The following is a 16,287-nucleotide window of genomic DNA, read 5'->3' as shown; positions in this document are numbered from 1 at the left end:
AGTTACTGATACTAATATAGAAAAGATAGTGAGATTAATATCTACCTAAGAGGTAATTCTTAGCAACAGGACTGTGCTACGAGACTACGTCGGCTGTGGGAGTAATAAGTATAGTTTAGAGAGGTCGCGCCCTAAATAAACTGAAGAGAGGTGAATAGGGGTGAAGATAAGATGATAATAACGCCTTACCCACTGGGTCAAAAAGTGTCAAAGAGACGGGTGAGCACTAACATACAACAGAAGGGATTCGCTGGTGGTCACCCACCCAACTACTAACCTCCCGGCGTGTGGCTTAAGTACGGCTGAGCGGACGGGAAGCCCTGTCTTCCACACCCTGTGGTCGTATGTGCTTGATTTTTGATACGAAGACGTCCAAGACTAATGGAACTGTCTACCTTGAGGTGAATCTACTATGTCAATTCCTTATGCTCTATGCAGGGCCGCGAGCCATCTGGCTGTGAATGTTCGTGTTGATCGTAATTGCGGAGGAAGAAACCCGATCCGGAAGCCGTCGCGCCCGTGGTTCGGTTGCTTGGCGTATATCATGGAGCAACAGAACTATACGAGCAATGGGGCAATGTGTGTATAAAGAACCATGATCAGTCCTGGTCGTCAACTCCGTGCACTCCATCACCCGCAACCAGATCCACATGCACCTGTGTCCGCTGAACCGCGACATGCAGAGGCTGCTGACGCGCCTCGTCACGCCGAAGACCCCCCTCTCTCAATTCAAAAGCCGCCAGCCGGTGCGGCTGACGCCGCAGTTTGGTGGTGCGCTCATGTACTGTCAGGCGGCGCAGGGCAAGAATCAGCCGATTTCCGGGAAGATCATGTCTGACAATATCAAGGCGGTGCGGGATGACAAGAGCCTCTGCGATTATGAGGTTGGGGCGGCGGTGATGAGGGACTCAAATGGCATTACATGGGGTTGTGTCACTGCCGATCGTCTCAGTACGTAGTATCAACGCTTCTGCGCTTAAGTTTGCATTGCAAGGAGGATTCTTATGAGATAGGTCAGTTGCCGAGGCGGTTGACTCTTTATGGAGGTTTTATTTCGGCTGAAATCGAACGCTCTGGCATTTCGCAAGCATTGTTCTTTCCTGTACGCACAGGGCAATTTTCTTTACTTTTGTTTCTAAAAGAAAAAAAAGTAAAGAAAACGAATGTCAAACACAAGAAAGAACACCGGACTGCCAAATCCTATTTTCACATTCAGGACAGCGCATTAGAATTGGCGGTTCGTGGCACGGTATGGAGATGGAAAACGACTTCGCGGGAGAATGTATATATGATGCACCGAAACTAGGGGCGAAAGAGATTTCCTACTTAAACATATCACTTCTATAACACAATGAATGGAGGATTGAGATGAGTTACCATAACTGCATAAATCCCCCAGAGCCTATCGAATGCAGGAAAAGTGACAAGCTCGGCACCGGGAAATGAGCTGAAGCTAGAGTTAGGGTTACATCCGGGGATGTCATGGCATCACCACCTGGATTGAGGCCCACTCGAATGACACCCCCTGACAATCTGTCATTCTGACGGATTACTTCCTACCCGACTGATAAAGAGCATACCGGCATCCTCAAATACGGGCACCCGGGCCCCGTCAACGAGGAGCTCCGCGCCACCTCCTGGTACGGGGCATACGACCGGCGCACGCGCAACCCGATCTGGGTAGCCGAGCACATGACGCCCGCCTCGATCGCAAACGCACCGGGCAAGCGCCGCGACAACTTCCGCGAGGACCCCGACATCCTCGCCGCGTTCCGGGCCAAGGTCAAGGACTACAGCGCGAGCGGGTACGACCGCGGCCACCAGGTGCCTGCGGACCCCCCGCGCTGGTCGCAGCAGGCGGTCGACGAGACCTTCCGCATGTCCAACATGTGTCCGCAGGTCGGGGTCGGGTTCAACCGCCACTACTGGCGGGACTTTGAGGCGTTTTGCAAGAACCTGACTACCCGTTACCCCTCTGTCCGGGTGATCACCGGCCCGCTGTATTTGCCTCGGTTGGAGGAAGAATGGGAAGTGGCGGGTGAGTTATGAGGTTATTGGGTCGCCCTCGCCGAGGGTGGCGGTGCCGACACATTTTTTCAAGGTGGTCCTTGGGGAGGAGGAGGAGGGGAAGGAGGGTGGTGGTGATGGTGACGAGCTGGTTGGGGGCAAGGTGGCGATGGGCGCGTTCGTGTTGCCCAACGGGGCGATCAGCGGTGATGAAGCCGCTGGCGGACTTTGAGGTCGAGCTGGATGTGCTGGAGCAGGCGACTGGCTTGGAGTTGATTGAGAAGCTGAAGTCGACTGCGCGGCGAAAACTGTGCGAGGTCCAGTGTGACATTAGGGTCAAGGATTTTAGGAATGCAGTTGAGGAGGTCACGGAGATGATGGGTAAGGTTAAGCTGTAGGGGGAACCCGGGATGTGAATGAGACATACTATGGTTTAGTATTTTCTGGATGGCGATGGCTACGATGTGGTATCTCCGTGGAGCTGGTATAGGTGGTGTGCATCTCCGGAGTCACTTCTCTAATTTACAGCATGACTACAGGATGCTTGAGAGGACACCACACATAGTAGGAGTGGAAGTAAGAATAAACTTTGATATTAATTATTAATTATGAGAACGAATGACCAAGATGATAGAAGTTGAAGCAGGCGTGTCATGTAATAGCCACGCCAAACGGCTTGTTCCAAGACGATATTCCTCAGGGACCTGCGGCAGGGGCAGCGGCACCCTTCGTGTCAGCGGCTGGCAACCTGTAACTGCAGATGCAGCGACTGCACGGTTCCAAGCATTAGTAACTCAAACCTAGCAAGATCTACCCATCGGGCGGGTCTATAGAAAGATTGGAAAGGAAGGTCTTACAGGTCCTCCGTCCCACCGCATTGCCCACTAAGGGCATTGGCGTTGAGACACTATAGTAGGCGCATCAGCATTGGCTTGGGAAGAAGACATCCATGCGAGACAGAGAAAGTTCAAAAAACATACCTGGGTGTTACATGTCGCGTCGTTGCAGAAGAGTCGTTTGTCCAACTGATTGGCACCAGCGTTGAGGGAGGAGGCGGTGGCTGCAGCGCACAGCAGAGCGAAGGTGACAATGGAGGAGAACTGCATGATGAAGGTGGAGGTATTAGAGTGGTGTTGATGATGGACTGTCTTCTGGAGAGCAGTGGAAGAATCGAAGACTCGGACTGTGATGAGATGGTTTGTGTAGAGACACCTCGAGGGTGATGCAGTGGGATTTTATACTTCGGTTTGCCCCTAACCACCTCCAGCGCACACGGTGGTGTCACCAAGACCAACATGCATTGTTTGCGTTTTGCTTCTCATACAGTACCTAACTGCGGTGATCAAGGTCTATCACTTCAAGCTTCACGCCACATTCCATAGTGTAAATACAAACCATGTGATTTTCAATTCATGGTTCCCAATTCGAGATCATCGAAGAGGGTGACTACTATGTGAGTTTTAGTAATACCAAACTGAACCCAGATCGGGTGGTAGCTTCCATCGAATTCTTGTCATCAATGATCAGCAATTCGAACTAATAGTTACTGCAAGAATCTGAAGGGGGAAAATATAATGATGCTGCAGATATGGCTCCCGTATAATCCTACATGTCATACCCCTGGGTGAACCCTAACAGCAGACAGTGACTTCTGTCATATGCAACAGGACCCACATAAACAAGCAGCGTGCATACCTCCTGAAATTGTCAGGATATACTCCAACAAAATATGTCACAACAATGATCGGCTTGATATACGAACCAACAATCTGACTTCTTCTTCGAACCTTTCACATCACCGTGGTAGATCCAAAGTGATACATCACACACGTCTCCGAATAGATTTTACAGCACAGGTAATACATCTGCAGGTAGAGCGACAGCCGGCGACGACCGGAATCCTCCAAGATCTGCACCAAGTCCTCCAGGCATCGTATCGTACAGCTGTGTTCGTACTCAGCCAGCAGCCGCAACTGCGTCTGCACATCTCCGTCAGCCTGCAGGCTTTGCGGTGACGAGAACTCCGGAAAGTCGACTGAGTTGAGGTTTGCGGCGCGGCGGTCGCGCTCGATGCTACCCAGGTCATTCCACAGCCTGCCTTCCACCGAGATCTGCCGCCACAGCCTCTCGGCCAGGTACTTTTCTCGGGCAGTGGGGAAGACATCCCCCTTTTCTTCGGACCCAAGCTTACACACCAGGGACTTGGAGACTACTGCACTCTTGACGTCGTGCACGGCAGAGGTGTGTAGCCAGGTGAAGAAGCTCTGGCCGCTGGTCACAGGGGTGGTGGCAGACTCGCGGCTGTCTGGTTGCTTCTGATCATGACCGTTTGTGGTATTGATGCTGAGCGATCTATGCGCTTTGGCTTGCTGTATGGCAGCAATCGTCGCCAAGCTTACTTCTTGTCGCAGATCGCGTCGATCAGCAGGACTTGGCCTGGCCGTGGCGAGGTTCACATCCAGAACAAAGTGGAACCAGATAGCGAGGTTGTGCTGGACATTGCTGAGTGCACTTCTGGACTTCCCATTCGTTTCAAGGGTAGGTCTGGCGTGAGAAGAGTGATCTTGGCAAAGACCATTTGTGCCATGGCACAGCTGCTCAATGAACTCGGCTATGGTCTCAGAGGCCGAGTCAGGCAGAGCCACCAGATCCCTTTCCATCAAGTCATCCTCCTGGAAAATCCCAACGGAAAGTTCGACCATACTGTAGACGATGCGGGTGCTCAACAAGTACCCGGGGCGGGAATTATTGGCCAACGTCCAAAAGCAGGCAGCGAACTTGATGTATTTCTCGCCAAGAGCGTTGCCGGTGGAGAATACATCCAAGTCCTTCAGCTTGTAGCTGAACAGGAGAGCTTCGACAACGGACGCCTCAACCACCCACTGGGGCGTTTTCATCTGCGACGGCAATGGCGTGAAGAATTCAGCCATTTTGCGAACCGTGGCAGCCGGAATGTCAACGAGCAGAGATGGTATTGCGGCCGCTTTCTTGCTAGGGGTCTCAGTGTCCCCGGCCGTCACGGCTGCCATGATGTACGAGTCTGACACCGTTGGAATGCTATACAGGGTTTTGTCTAGCCAAAGCTGGTCGTCTGTCGAGCAGCGTTTGTCTCTGGACAGGATAAACTCGATGCCTCGCCTGACGGCATCCTTGAGCTCGCTGGAGATCCTCTCAGTCAAACTAAAAGACGCCACGCTCTTCAGTATAAGGAGACCATAGGCCGTCTCTTCCGCAGAGCCTGCGCTGCCCCAGGACCCATCCTGATTCTGAGTACGGACCGTTCGGATCACAGCCTGGAACAGCGTGATCGGGATGTGGAAATTCATCAGATCATCGGGCAAGGCAGCTAGGTCGCCGGTACTCCAACGCTGCAGGTAAGACATCAGGGCTTCGCACATCAGCATCGTCGGGTAAAACGATGAGATGTTCTAGAAGACCTTCGGTTAATCATAACTCGGGTTTCCGTATCTCAACCAGTCGTGTGACGTACCCATTTATCACGAGGCAACCGATCGCACTTGAACCATTCTTCGCACAGGTAGCGAACACACTTCTCAATTTGAGGCTGGTAGTGGTCGTCGGTGGAGAGCAGCACCAGAGCGGTGAGGACGTTGGCATTGGTGCTGATGCTCTTGTGCGTCTCGTATGAGTACGTTGCGAAATGAGTTTCACGTTCAAATCGATCGACCAATACTTGCGGTGAGTAGTGCTTTCCTTGGAGCATCAGAGCTACCAAGGCCTTTGCGGTGTCATCAGCATCAGGGCATGCTTTGGGGACTAATGGCAGGCAGAGACATTAGCAAGGGACACCGCGGCGATAATCTACCTTCTATCATGGAGGGTCACTCTACCGAAGCCTACGAGACCATGTTGTTTGATTTCTGCTTCAATCGGCTCGCCAGTACGCTGTAGATCAGCGGTGGGCGCAATACCGTTGCGCAGCAGATTCGTGGTCACCTTGGTCGAATCAGCATCTCGTTCTATCAGCACTCATGATTGTGGGCGAGAAGCGACATACCCACGCCCACTCAAACACTGTGGTCGGATACCCAGCTGCCACTAGTCCCGATCCCAGACCCACGCCGTTGGAGATCGCGCGCCGAATATAATTCTCGGCCTCGTTATCCCATACGGGGCTATACATCAGATATGCAGATGTCGCAGATGGTGAGCCCAGCATGCTGCCCAGGACTTTGTGCTGGGCTAGCCCACTGAAGTCGATCTTTCCGACCAGAGCTTCCAACGAGTGCAAAAGGGAGGACTGTGGACCGCTGAAGATGAGATCCAGATCAATCTTGGACATTTTCCTTGCCTGCAGCTTGACGAGGTTCGTCTGGTTGAAGTCAAAGGTGTGGCCCTCTGCCTCCAGCAGGTCCAGCATGGCCGGGAGTCGCAGTTCGAAGCTCACGGGCAGAATGCTTGTGACTGTCAGCTCGTTGAGTTCTTGCAAAGCCGTATCGAGAAACTGTTTTGCTTTGAGGATCCGTGAGTTGAGCTCCTGCGCATCGACCTCCCCTGGATCTGCGGCGTGCTTTTGCAGGGCCAGGAGAGCCGCCAAGGTGTTGGCAATGGTATCCAATCTGGCGATGGAACTACCCCAAGAACCATCAAGCTCTTGGAGCTGCAGAAGAGTCGAAAAGGCTTCCGGAAACGCCCAGATTGTTGCGCCTCCCTCGTTCGGCTTTCTGACAAGTGAGACCCATGCAGTGTCATAGATGTTGCCGGACATCGTACCGAGTCCATAGGTGGGATGATGCGAGTTTGCAAAACTCTTGTATAGGCATTGGTTCTTCATCTCGATGAATGTGGCCACAGAATTGTCACGCATGGTGTCAGATAGATGCCTCGAGGAGGTATTGATGAAAAGGGAAACCGAAAGGTAGGTGGCCGACTAAAGCTGGCAAAGGCGATGTAGTGCTCTAGCCACAGCTTAAATGTATTGAAATCTTATGCGAACCGAGGACATGATCCAGCTATAGAGCATTAATTTAGCAGGGCTGACAGAGTAACCCAGCTATAGCTCAATTGGGCTCAAAGTTAACTGCCCAGCGCAACACGTAGTCGACAGAGCTTCTTTGGGAACCATTTTGTCGATGAATATGATTTCTCAGATTAGCATCAATCACATTGCATATTCAGGCATTGGACTGGCCCGAACAAAGGTTCAGTAGAGCAGGCAAGGTTTCCTATCGATCAGCAGAGAGATGTGCCGACTCCTGATTGCTTGCAGCTATTTCGAAGCAGTCTACCGGTACTTCATTATGGGCGTGACCAGGATGAATGTGTCAGAAACAACGGCCAACACTTGGAACCCTTAGCTGGATTGTGGCCGATGTCGATCTTCCGATTCTGGCAATCGGGAGACTTCCCAGGGGGTCCCATGTCACATCGAGCCCTAAAGTAGCATACATTCATGCAGAATCTGACACCCCAAAACTTACCCCTTACTTGTAGTCGGCAGTCATTGGCACTACCTACCTAGTGCAATGTGAGACACCTTATCCTGCTGATATCTCTCTCGTCTGCGCTTTATCCTTGACAGCTTGAAGAGGTGGAGTGCTCGTTGCCTCTGTACCACCGCCACTCCCCGAATATATCTCAAGCTGTAGGCCAAATGTAATAGTTTGTGTCCTGTATGGCAGGTGCTTCTTATAAGGATCTGCCTTCTCTCCCTGTCTACTCATCAACAAGCAAAGGATAGATTCAGTCGTAATGATTGATATCTTGACCCCTACTAGGGAGCACGGGGCTTTGGGTGGCACGATCCTGATACTCGTTGCTTTCATTCTGCGCAGTATATATCGCCTGTATTTCGACCCGCTGCATCATATTCCCGGCCCAAAGCTAGCTGCGATCTCCCATCTGTATGAGTTTTACTACGATGTCATCCGCGAGGGCATGTTCGTGTGGGAAATCGAAAGGATGCACCAGAGATATGGTAAGGTGAATCTCCTTTTGCGTGGGAAGCATCGGCTTTTTCACCCGGCGTGCACGGCCCCTCTCTTCCTAACACAACATCGTCATGACGATAGGACCCATCGTGCGAATCAATCCCCGCGAGGTGCACATCAATGATCCCTCTTTCTACGACGAGATCTATGCTCCGGCCACGGGGATGCGGGACAAGGATCCCAAGTCCGTCCACATCTTCAGTGCCCCCGGCGCGATGGTCTCCACCGTGGGACATCACACGCATCGCATGCGCCGACGGATCCTCACCTCGTTCTTCTCGCGACGGGCGATCGAAGGGATCGAGCCGACGATCCAGGCGTCGCTCCAAAAATTCCTTAACGCCCTCGTCATTGCCCACAGAGAGGGGAGAGTGCTCGACTTGATCGACCGACTGCAGGGGCTGACCGGCGACCTCATCACGCAGTACGCATACGGCAACAGCTACGAGCTCCAGGCGGAGGAGAACATTGGCAAGGGAATCGTCAAGGTGGTTCAGGAGGGGACCGACCAGATCCACCTGCAGCGGTTCTTCCCCTTGATGGGCACTCTCCTACGCCTGATTCCCTCGTGGTTCATGGCGCGGGTCTTTCCCGCCCGAGCCCGGGTCTATGATCTGTTAGACGGGGTGCGAGAACAGTCTCTGGCCGCGCTGGAATCGAGAAGCACCGTTCAGGAGCCTGGCGGTGCCGCCAAAGCGATCACCATGTTTCATGCACTCACTGATCCTGAGGTTCCACTGGAAGAACGCACGCTGCAGCGCCTCGAGGATGAAGGACTGGTGCTGTTTGCCGCTGGTACCGAGACGACGGCTACGACGCTCTCTGTGGCCATCTTCCATATTCTGAATGATCCAGCGGTCTTGAGCAAACTCCGCTCTGAACTCAAACAAATCATGCCCACTCCGCACCACCCGGTTACATGGCGCCAACTGGAGAAGCTGCCGTACTTGGTATGTACTGTCTCTCCTATACTAGGACCTTGGCTATTCCTTCTTCTTTTTCTCCGAAGAGGCCCCATTCTGATTGAATTGACCGTTCCATGTGGTGCAGACAGCAGTGATTCATGAAGCTCTCCGCTTTTCCGGGATCGTGATGCGGCAACAGAGGATCTCGCCGATAGAGGTACTGAGGTATAAGGACTGCGTCATTCCACCAGGGGTAAGTCGTACCTAACCCAGTTAGCTACCTCTTGACCACTGGCTCACGCAAGCAATATAGACACCTGTCAGCACGATCGCATACTTTGTCCACAGAGATGCCACCCTATTCCCCGATCCGGAGAGATTCCACCCGGAACGATGGATCCTCGCCGCGGAGCGGAAAGAGGGTCTTTTACGCTATCTGGTGACATTTGGCAGGGGCAATCGGGCCTGTCTAGGGATGAAGTATGTTTATCTACTCCCTTTCGGGGTCTCTCATTAGTGGCTAACCTTCCACCTCTGTTGCACGACAGCCTGGCCTACGCGGAACTGTACAATGTCTTGGCTACGGTGATTCGTCGATTTGATCTGGAACTCTACGAGACTACGAGAGAGGATGTACACTTTGTGCGGGACAAATTGCTACCGCGAGGCAGGGATGGACCATGGCGTGTGCGAGTCAAGGTGGCTGGGATTGTTGAAGAATAGGTGCTTTTCTACTCACTTACTGTGGGTGCAGTCTACTCTACAGTGCATTGGAAATAGTGAGGGGTCGAGAAGAAGCCATCGAGGCATTGTACTTGGGTCGTAAGTTGTAGATCAAGAGTAGCTGGGTAACGTCACGAGTAGATGATCTAGCTATGGGGCTTACTTCTACGGTCGAAAGACTTTTAGTGGATAAGAAGAAGGGACAACGATGCTGTTCCATACCGCGGAAATGCATTTCGCGAAGTCTACACCGACTAGCCTTGTGCGCAACTCCGCAGACATCACCCACCCACGCCTGCGATCGTTGCCCGTGCTATCTTGAGCCGGCGGGTTAAAAACCTGACTGGCAAAACCTCCCTGGCCAGCCCGCCTCTCCCCCTTGCGTCAGAATCCATTGGGGTTGGTGATTTTATAAGTGGTTTCAGCACTCACATCACCCACATAGTTTTACCCTCAACCTCTACCTCCCTCCCCCCCGGGTCCCACACATCAGCCCCAACCCGAGCACAATGGGCCAAACCGCCTCAGCACCGCGACCAGGAACACAGCTCCAAGTGATCGGAGCAGGCCTGCCTCGCACAGGGACCGCCTCATTCAGCGCGGCGTTAAGCATCCTCCTCGACGGCCCCGTCTACCACGGCGGCACGCAACTCACCCGCGGGCCACCGGGCGAGCTGAAAGCCTGGGTCCGGATCCTCCGCTGCTGGCTAGCTGGCGGGGAGCAGCAGTGGGGGGAATGTCAACGCCTTCTCCGACATCAGCTCGACGGCTATGCGGCCATCACCGACGCCCCGGGCTGCCAGCTCCTCCCCGAGCTGATGGCGCTCTACCCAGACGCCAAGGTCATCTGCACGGTGCGCGACCCGGTTTCCTGGGAGAAGAGCATGGCGCAGGTGCATAGCTTCACGCGTCTGGGATGTCTTAAGCTCCTCCTCCTCCCACTGCCGGGCATGCGACACTTCGTGGAGTTCACCTGGCTGCTGCGCCGGCAGTGGTGCCGTCTCTATGCGGACGATCAGAGCCTGACCTCCGTCCAACAAGTCAGCGGCACGCTGATTCACCGTGGCATCTACGAGCGGCATATCGCCTGGCTGGAAGCTAACGTCCCCGCCGATCGCGTGGTGTTCGTCGACGTGCGCGACGGATGGGAGCCGCTGTGTCGCGCGCTGGGGAAGGAGGTCCATCCCGATATTCCCTTCCCGCGGATCAACGATGCGGATGCGATTGCGCGCACCGGGCGCGAGTACATCCGTCGCGCGATGGTGCGGTGGGTTGGAATTCTGGGTGTTGCTGGCACGGCGGTTCTTCTGGTTAGGCGATGGAGGGGTTGAATGTGTTTTACAAGGGAGAAGAGCTCGATGGTGAGGGCGGGGCTGCGGTAGGGACTGTTATCTAATATACGAAAGATCGGATTAAGGTTCATTTAGCAGGTCAAGTTGCACTGGGCAGCAGGCCAATAAATGTCCTTGTACCCTGGGTGTGGTCTGAGTCTGAATACCTCCAGTGCACTAGAAACCATCGTCAGAACATGACCTATGCAGCTTTAAGGAATAGAATAACCCGGCTATCCCCGTCTACGGACCGGTCTGTGCATTCTGTGCCTGCTCTATTCGGTGTCAAAATTCAAGACGCCCAGCCTGCCGTGCTGTACATCAAGCCCTCTGTTGGGGTGAGGTGAGGTAGTTGACCGCTTAGGCCTTCAGCAGTGTCCTCACCCCTACGCTTGAGGATATTCAGCAGCTACAGCTCAGTCGGGTTCGAGTGGATAGTATTAATCTTTATTTCGAAAGGCAATTCACGCTTGCTGAGTTCCTCGCCAAAGGACTTGTTTTATGCTGATGTGTCGGCCTGCAGTTTAAGGATGTCGTCGCGCATCCAAAAGACTGTGCCGGGGAGGTCCGCTACCGAGACGCAGCCACGGCGGGGAGTGGATTGCCTCGGCCTCTACATTCTACAGTTCGAGCAAGGGAGCGAAACCAAAGCCTGGTGTCTTCCCAATTGCATGAGTCTGGCGGCTATGCAAAACTAGCTTCACAGTCTTGTCTAGCTTGGTCTCGATGTATTTCATCTAGGCGGACACGGCTAGGGTGTCACCCGTGTCACGCCAATAGAAGTCCAGCCCCTGGCCACGATAGAAGTTTGGAAGCTCCTCCACCATCTCGTCAAAAGGATAGCCTTGCTTGCGAAATTGATGTTTTTGCGCGACACGAAAGATGCTCTGACTTGCATAGTGCAAGACGGTGAGGATGGGAAGGTGAAAACCGTGGAATTCGAGACTACCTGGCGAGACTACCTAAGCATGATACTACACCCATCCTGTTCATCAAGTAGGTATCCTAGCATTGCATGCTTTTCCTATCTGGCCACTGTAAAGTACTTTCAGTGGCCCAGATGACTTCCACAAGCGGTCGATATTGATCTGAATGCCCTCATCAATCAGTACACGGGGGAATAGGTACTGTCCCGTCGCTACCTGCAGGTCGCGTGAGTTCAGAGCGACCGCGCGGATCTTGACGAGGACCTCATGGCGGCCGACCCTCCGGGGTAGCTTCTTCGCATTCGACCAGATGGTAGAACGAAGTGCGTTTAGGGAAGCGAAAGACTATGTGGCGCTGCTGTTGATCGTGAGGCATTGTGAGATTGCTGTGGGTAACTGGTTGCAAAGAGGGATTTCGTGGATCAGAAGCGAGGGTTGTTGCTGGTTGACCTGTTTAACGCAGACTAAGGGCGAATTGACTAGAGTCAGGGAATTGGATCCAGGACAGATGACCCAACTGTAAAAAAGATAGTTGACTGCTAGATACTCCTAGTACTCCACCATCTGTCGATGATAAATCTGGATCGAAGGAGTCGCCTACCAACACTACCTAGTTTTTCCTCCACCCGCCGTCCACGTAGGGCTGACTGGCCGGTTTGGGAGACGGGGTTGGAGGTGAAGGGGGTCCTCCTGGTGTATTCCATGGTCGACCCGCCTCCGTCTTGTAGCTATCGAGATTCCTGGTGAGGAAGGAACCCTCTTCATTTACATCGTGCGGAGCGCTCTGTGGGCCCTCACCTTAGGAAAATGATCCCGAGGTTGAGGGGGAAGCGGGGGGAGGCGTAGCTGGATTGATAATGGATGTAATCTAGCTATCATTCTGCCATACTAACACCATCCTCCTTCCATGCGTTGAATCGTGTCAACCATACACACGCCACCTCGTCACAGAAAATTGACAAGACCTGCTTGGCATTTCGGAGATGCTTGGGGGTGATTTGGAGGTTCTGTGGAGGTGCTGGAGGGAGAGGTGGGCCTTTTGCGAGCACCTCCAACTACACCTCCAGCTTGCCAAGCCCGGGAAGGGAAATGGCAAGACAGAGCTGTTCGTGTTCTACTCCTGCCTTGGTATTTCCGGAAGCAAACACATATGCCCTTCCGACTCATTGACAAGCTTTACCGTTGAGAGTGCTCGTCTTCGAGGGGACAGGTTGCTCCAGGCACAACCAGGCCTCTATTTCACGAAGCCCACTCACCGTATGGATCATTATACACAAGACCTATAGAGGGCAGACTCGAAGAACATGGAATATCCTGTCAAACCTGAAGAAGTGTATACACCACTGGCAGTGGCTGACCACAAGAAAGAAACCTCGCCATTATCTCTTTCGCACAGTTGACGTACACTAACCAATGAAAGCTAGAGCACTCCACCATCGAACGTCTTCTCAACACCTGCCACCCACCCACAGCACTATCGGCATGGCCATATTGAACAGCAGATGAAAGGGCACCGTCCACAAGACTGTATACAGGAACTTGGGCGCCATGACGGTCCAAACGACGGCCTCCTCCCTAAGCAGGTAGCATGCTCCCATCGCACCAACAAGACCATACGCCACGAAGACTGTCCGAAGTCCCAGGTGCTCGCAAAAGTCACTACGACCAGTGTGTTCTCCCTGCCTGGTCGCGACCAGCAATCGTAATCCATTCCCGCTCCACCAGATCGGACCAGCGTAATTGCTGCAGAAGGTATGCACGGGACTGAGCAGCCAGTGGTGGGCTTGAAGTCCGTTAAAGCCCTCGGTGTATCGGAGCGCTGCGATCGTGTTCGCGTTGCCGAAGGCGAAGAATGCGCTGTGGGTGAACAGGACGATGGAGAAGCAAACTTGAAAGGCGCTGAGGTTGGCGGCCGAAGACACTGTATGATATGAAGACGGGGTCAGAGACATGTGTGTCAGGGAGATTACATTCACCTCGGGACAAAGTCAATACGCACCGATCCACTCGAGCTGAATGCGGTAGATCAGAAGCAGCGGGATATTGCCGGGGATAGTCTGCATGAACAAGTATAGGTTCAGGACTTCAAGTAGAGCGGGGAGTTCGACCGCTGGCAAATGGCCAACATTAGCGGCAGTCCCAATAATCGCTGATAGGGCAAAATGCCCCTGTCAACTCACCATTTACGCTCTTCAGCGACGCTTCTCGGGCAGAAGAGCGCAGGATCTCGTAGCCGCCCCCTATAGCTAGACTCACAAAGATAAGTTGAGCCATCTGCGTTAGGGGAAGCTGCTCCAGAATAATGCCCTGGAGCCATTCAGGGGCGCGGTGAATGAGACCCGGGCCAGCCCGGGCTGCAGAGGCGAACTTGAACAAAAGGACGGCCAGGAGTACTGCTCGGTGGGCGAATACAAGAAGTGGTTTTTCTCGAGCGTCACGAGTGACATTCCTCCTACGGTGCACTGCGAATGTGTAGGAGGTGTGGAGAAGGGTCACTGCAATCAGAAACCAAAGACAAAGGGGACGTCTGTCGAAGAGACTTTGCATGCTGTACACTTTCTCGGCTGCTTCCTGATCATGGATATTCCACCGCTGCGACAGTATATGCAAGAGAAGGGTGGAGCAATTACCGAGGCCTAGCATGTAGGAAGAGCGGCCGGTAGTGAAGATTACCCAGCCCATCCATACGGTAGAACCCCAGAACCAAAAGAGATGCTCTTTCTCCACGAGAAATGGAAACAGTAAAGTAAGGCCGTGGCCAAGTTGAAAGAGGTTCAAGACCATGAAGTTCTTGCTCAGCGGAGGAGTTGACTTGCAAGTAATCCCGGCAAGTAGAAGTGCGATCACGGCAATTGCAATGCCATAGTGGAGAAGAGGCACTTGCATGTTTCCGGCCGTCGCATCTTTTAGTTTACTCTGCAGCTCCTTGCTCATCTAGAACGTCTCTCAGTCATATCAGTCATGCATGTTGCGCGCCTGCCACCGGGGAATAGATTTGTTACCAGAGAAAGCTCTCCTAGGCTCCTTTCATTGAGAGACTCATGTGGTACATTATGCCAGTCAAGGTCGATCTCGCAAGCAGCCATCCCGGTATCAGATTCACAAGATAACGCTCGAAGATGCTCGAGATTTTCAAGAACAAGATTGACTTGATCCTTGGAATCCCTCCACAGATCAAGAAGTTGAGGAATGAATACCCCAATGCTAGCGGAAGGTATAGGAACACCCAGCAACCCTGCCATGGTAGGTACAATATCGACCTGCTGCATGACAGTGTAGTAGTCAAAGGTGCCAGCGGTGGGTACTGCAGGTGATTCATAGCTTCGATTGAGCGACTTGAAATGTGGCGAGATGAACATCATCGCGGCCGACACTTCAGGGTCCGATGCACCGCCATGACCCCCCCACCGATCCATCCCATGGTCGCCTCCAACCACGAAAAGTGTTGAGTCCAGATGAGCCTCCGTCTCGAGAGCTTCATAGGTCTCTCGAATGATAGCATCCATCTGACCTTGCTTGAGTGCCATGAATTCACTGTCCGCGCCACCCATATGCCCGACGTGGTCAATGCCAGGAAAGTGGAGGACCAGTGCGCTCCAGTCGTCGCGCTGAAGCTCCATCATGGCATTGGCGGACACGTTCAGGTCTGGTGAATCAATGTCCTGTGCAGGTTTCAGCGATCTACCAGTCGTTCGATGTGTCCTTTCCCTCTGGCGTTCAGCGGCAGAAGAGGTCAGCCCCTGGGACTTCGAGACTCACTGGGACGAATAACGGCGAGATAGGACATCCTCGGTCAAAGACCTCGGGAAATAGCTGTACCCACGTGTCGTCGCCGTAGAAGAGAAGGCTTCCCCTTTCAGCAGCTTTCAGGTGCACTAACCACGTATCCATAGGTTCGGGCGTGCCGGGTCCGTCATCAGCATTGTGAAAGACGTCCAAGAACATGGAGGCTGAGCCAACAGTCATCGCCTTTATACATGCCCTAGTCAGACTTGGCGAGCCCGTTTTCACAGTAAAAGGAATGGCTGCGCCGGAGCGGATCAGACTTGGGTATCATATCAGCTCAGGTGGTTCACGGATTCGGCGACGGGTCTTTGCCTACTTTTGCGTGAATGTGAATCGAGACTGTGGACTGTAAACAAAGTCACTGTAACCTTTTGGCTTAGTATCAGGTGGTAGGGTTGAAAGTAGTCGCTGGCATCTGTTTCGAAACCTACCTACGGAGCGCATCAATCATCAAAAATACCACTTTCTCGAAGGGGGCCTTTTGGGCAAAAGTGCGCCTGTCTCGCGGTGCTTTGCTTGCCGATGAGGGGGGCATGGGCCGGAAAAAGCCCATGGTGAACACAATAGTAGACGCAATTATCAGTCCATTGGCGAGAAAGAGAAGAGCTCCACGGGAACGCCAGCCCATCGCGAGACAGACTCGAAGGAACAAGAGATA

The 16,287-nt window shown here is 53.2% G+C and overlaps 6 protein-coding genes across 6 annotated transcripts; 3 read left to right on the top strand and 3 right to left on the bottom strand.

Annotated features, from left to right (window-relative positions):
• Nucleotides 1–595: 595 nt before the first annotated feature.
• BP01DRAFT_370814 (uncharacterized protein) lies at nucleotides 596–2,405 on the top strand (the record flags this gene model as incomplete). Its single annotated transcript, XM_025576630.1, has 4 exons — nucleotides 596–746; nucleotides 1,574–1,983; nucleotides 2,024–2,141; nucleotides 2,212–2,405. The coding sequence occupies 4 exons, from the start codon at nucleotides 596–598 to the stop codon at nucleotides 2,403–2,405; spliced, it is 873 nt and encodes a 290-aa protein (XP_025435292.1).
• Nucleotides 2,406–2,703: 298 nt separating this feature from the next.
• BP01DRAFT_378877 (uncharacterized protein) lies at nucleotides 2,704–3,113 on the bottom strand (the record flags this gene model as incomplete). Its single annotated transcript, XM_025577102.1, has 3 exons — nucleotides 2,704–2,776; nucleotides 2,865–2,914; nucleotides 2,988–3,113. 3 exons carry the CDS (start codon nucleotides 3,111–3,113, stop codon nucleotides 2,704–2,706), a joined length of 249 nt encoding a protein of 82 aa, XP_025435291.1.
• A 684-nt stretch (nucleotides 3,114–3,797) lies between these two features.
• On the bottom strand, nucleotides 3,798–6,835 carry BP01DRAFT_378876 (terpene synthase family protein; the record flags this gene model as incomplete). The annotated part of the gene is made up of 4 exons (XM_025577101.1): nucleotides 3,798–5,435; nucleotides 5,498–5,784; nucleotides 5,859–5,964; nucleotides 6,026–6,835. 4 exons carry the CDS (start codon nucleotides 6,833–6,835, stop codon nucleotides 3,798–3,800), a joined length of 2,841 nt encoding a protein of 946 aa, XP_025435290.1.
• An 884-nt stretch (nucleotides 6,836–7,719) lies between these two features.
• On the top strand, nucleotides 7,720–9,586 carry BP01DRAFT_370796 (putative cytochrome P450 oxygenase; the record flags this gene model as incomplete). The annotated part of the gene is made up of 5 exons (XM_025576628.1): nucleotides 7,720–7,945; nucleotides 8,040–8,908; nucleotides 9,009–9,116; nucleotides 9,177–9,343; nucleotides 9,412–9,586. The coding sequence occupies 5 exons, from the start codon at nucleotides 7,720–7,722 to the stop codon at nucleotides 9,584–9,586; spliced, it is 1,545 nt and encodes a 514-aa protein (XP_025435289.1).
• A 477-nt stretch (nucleotides 9,587–10,063) lies between these two features.
• BP01DRAFT_400649 (sulfotransferase family protein) lies at nucleotides 10,064–10,917 on the top strand (the record flags this gene model as incomplete). The annotated part of the gene is made up of 1 exon (XM_025578586.1): nucleotides 10,064–10,917. Exon 1 carries the CDS (start codon nucleotides 10,096–10,098, stop codon nucleotides 10,915–10,917), a length of 822 nt encoding a protein of 273 aa, XP_025435288.1. The 5' UTR covers nucleotides 10,064–10,095.
• Nucleotides 10,918–13,291: 2,374 nt separating this feature from the next.
• Nucleotides 13,292–16,257, bottom strand: BP01DRAFT_400645 (alkaline phosphatase-like protein; the record flags this gene model as incomplete). The annotated part of the gene is made up of 6 exons (XM_025578585.1): nucleotides 13,292–13,764; nucleotides 13,843–13,992; nucleotides 14,096–14,777; nucleotides 14,846–15,505; nucleotides 15,603–15,888; nucleotides 16,061–16,257. The coding sequence occupies 6 exons, from the start codon at nucleotides 16,255–16,257 to the stop codon at nucleotides 13,292–13,294; spliced, it is 2,448 nt and encodes an 815-aa protein (XP_025435287.1).
• Between the last annotated feature and the right edge of the window lie 30 nt (nucleotides 16,258–16,287).

This window comes from Aspergillus saccharolyticus, assembly GCF_003184585.1.
Source record: "Aspergillus saccharolyticus JOP 1030-1 unplaced genomic scaffold BP01scaffold_2, whole genome shotgun sequence".
Lineage (NCBI taxonomy): Eukaryota > Fungi > Ascomycota > Eurotiomycetes > Eurotiales > Aspergillaceae > Aspergillus > Aspergillus saccharolyticus.
Note: the sequence above shows the minus strand (reverse complement) of the source record. Positions and strands in the feature narration are given on the sequence as shown.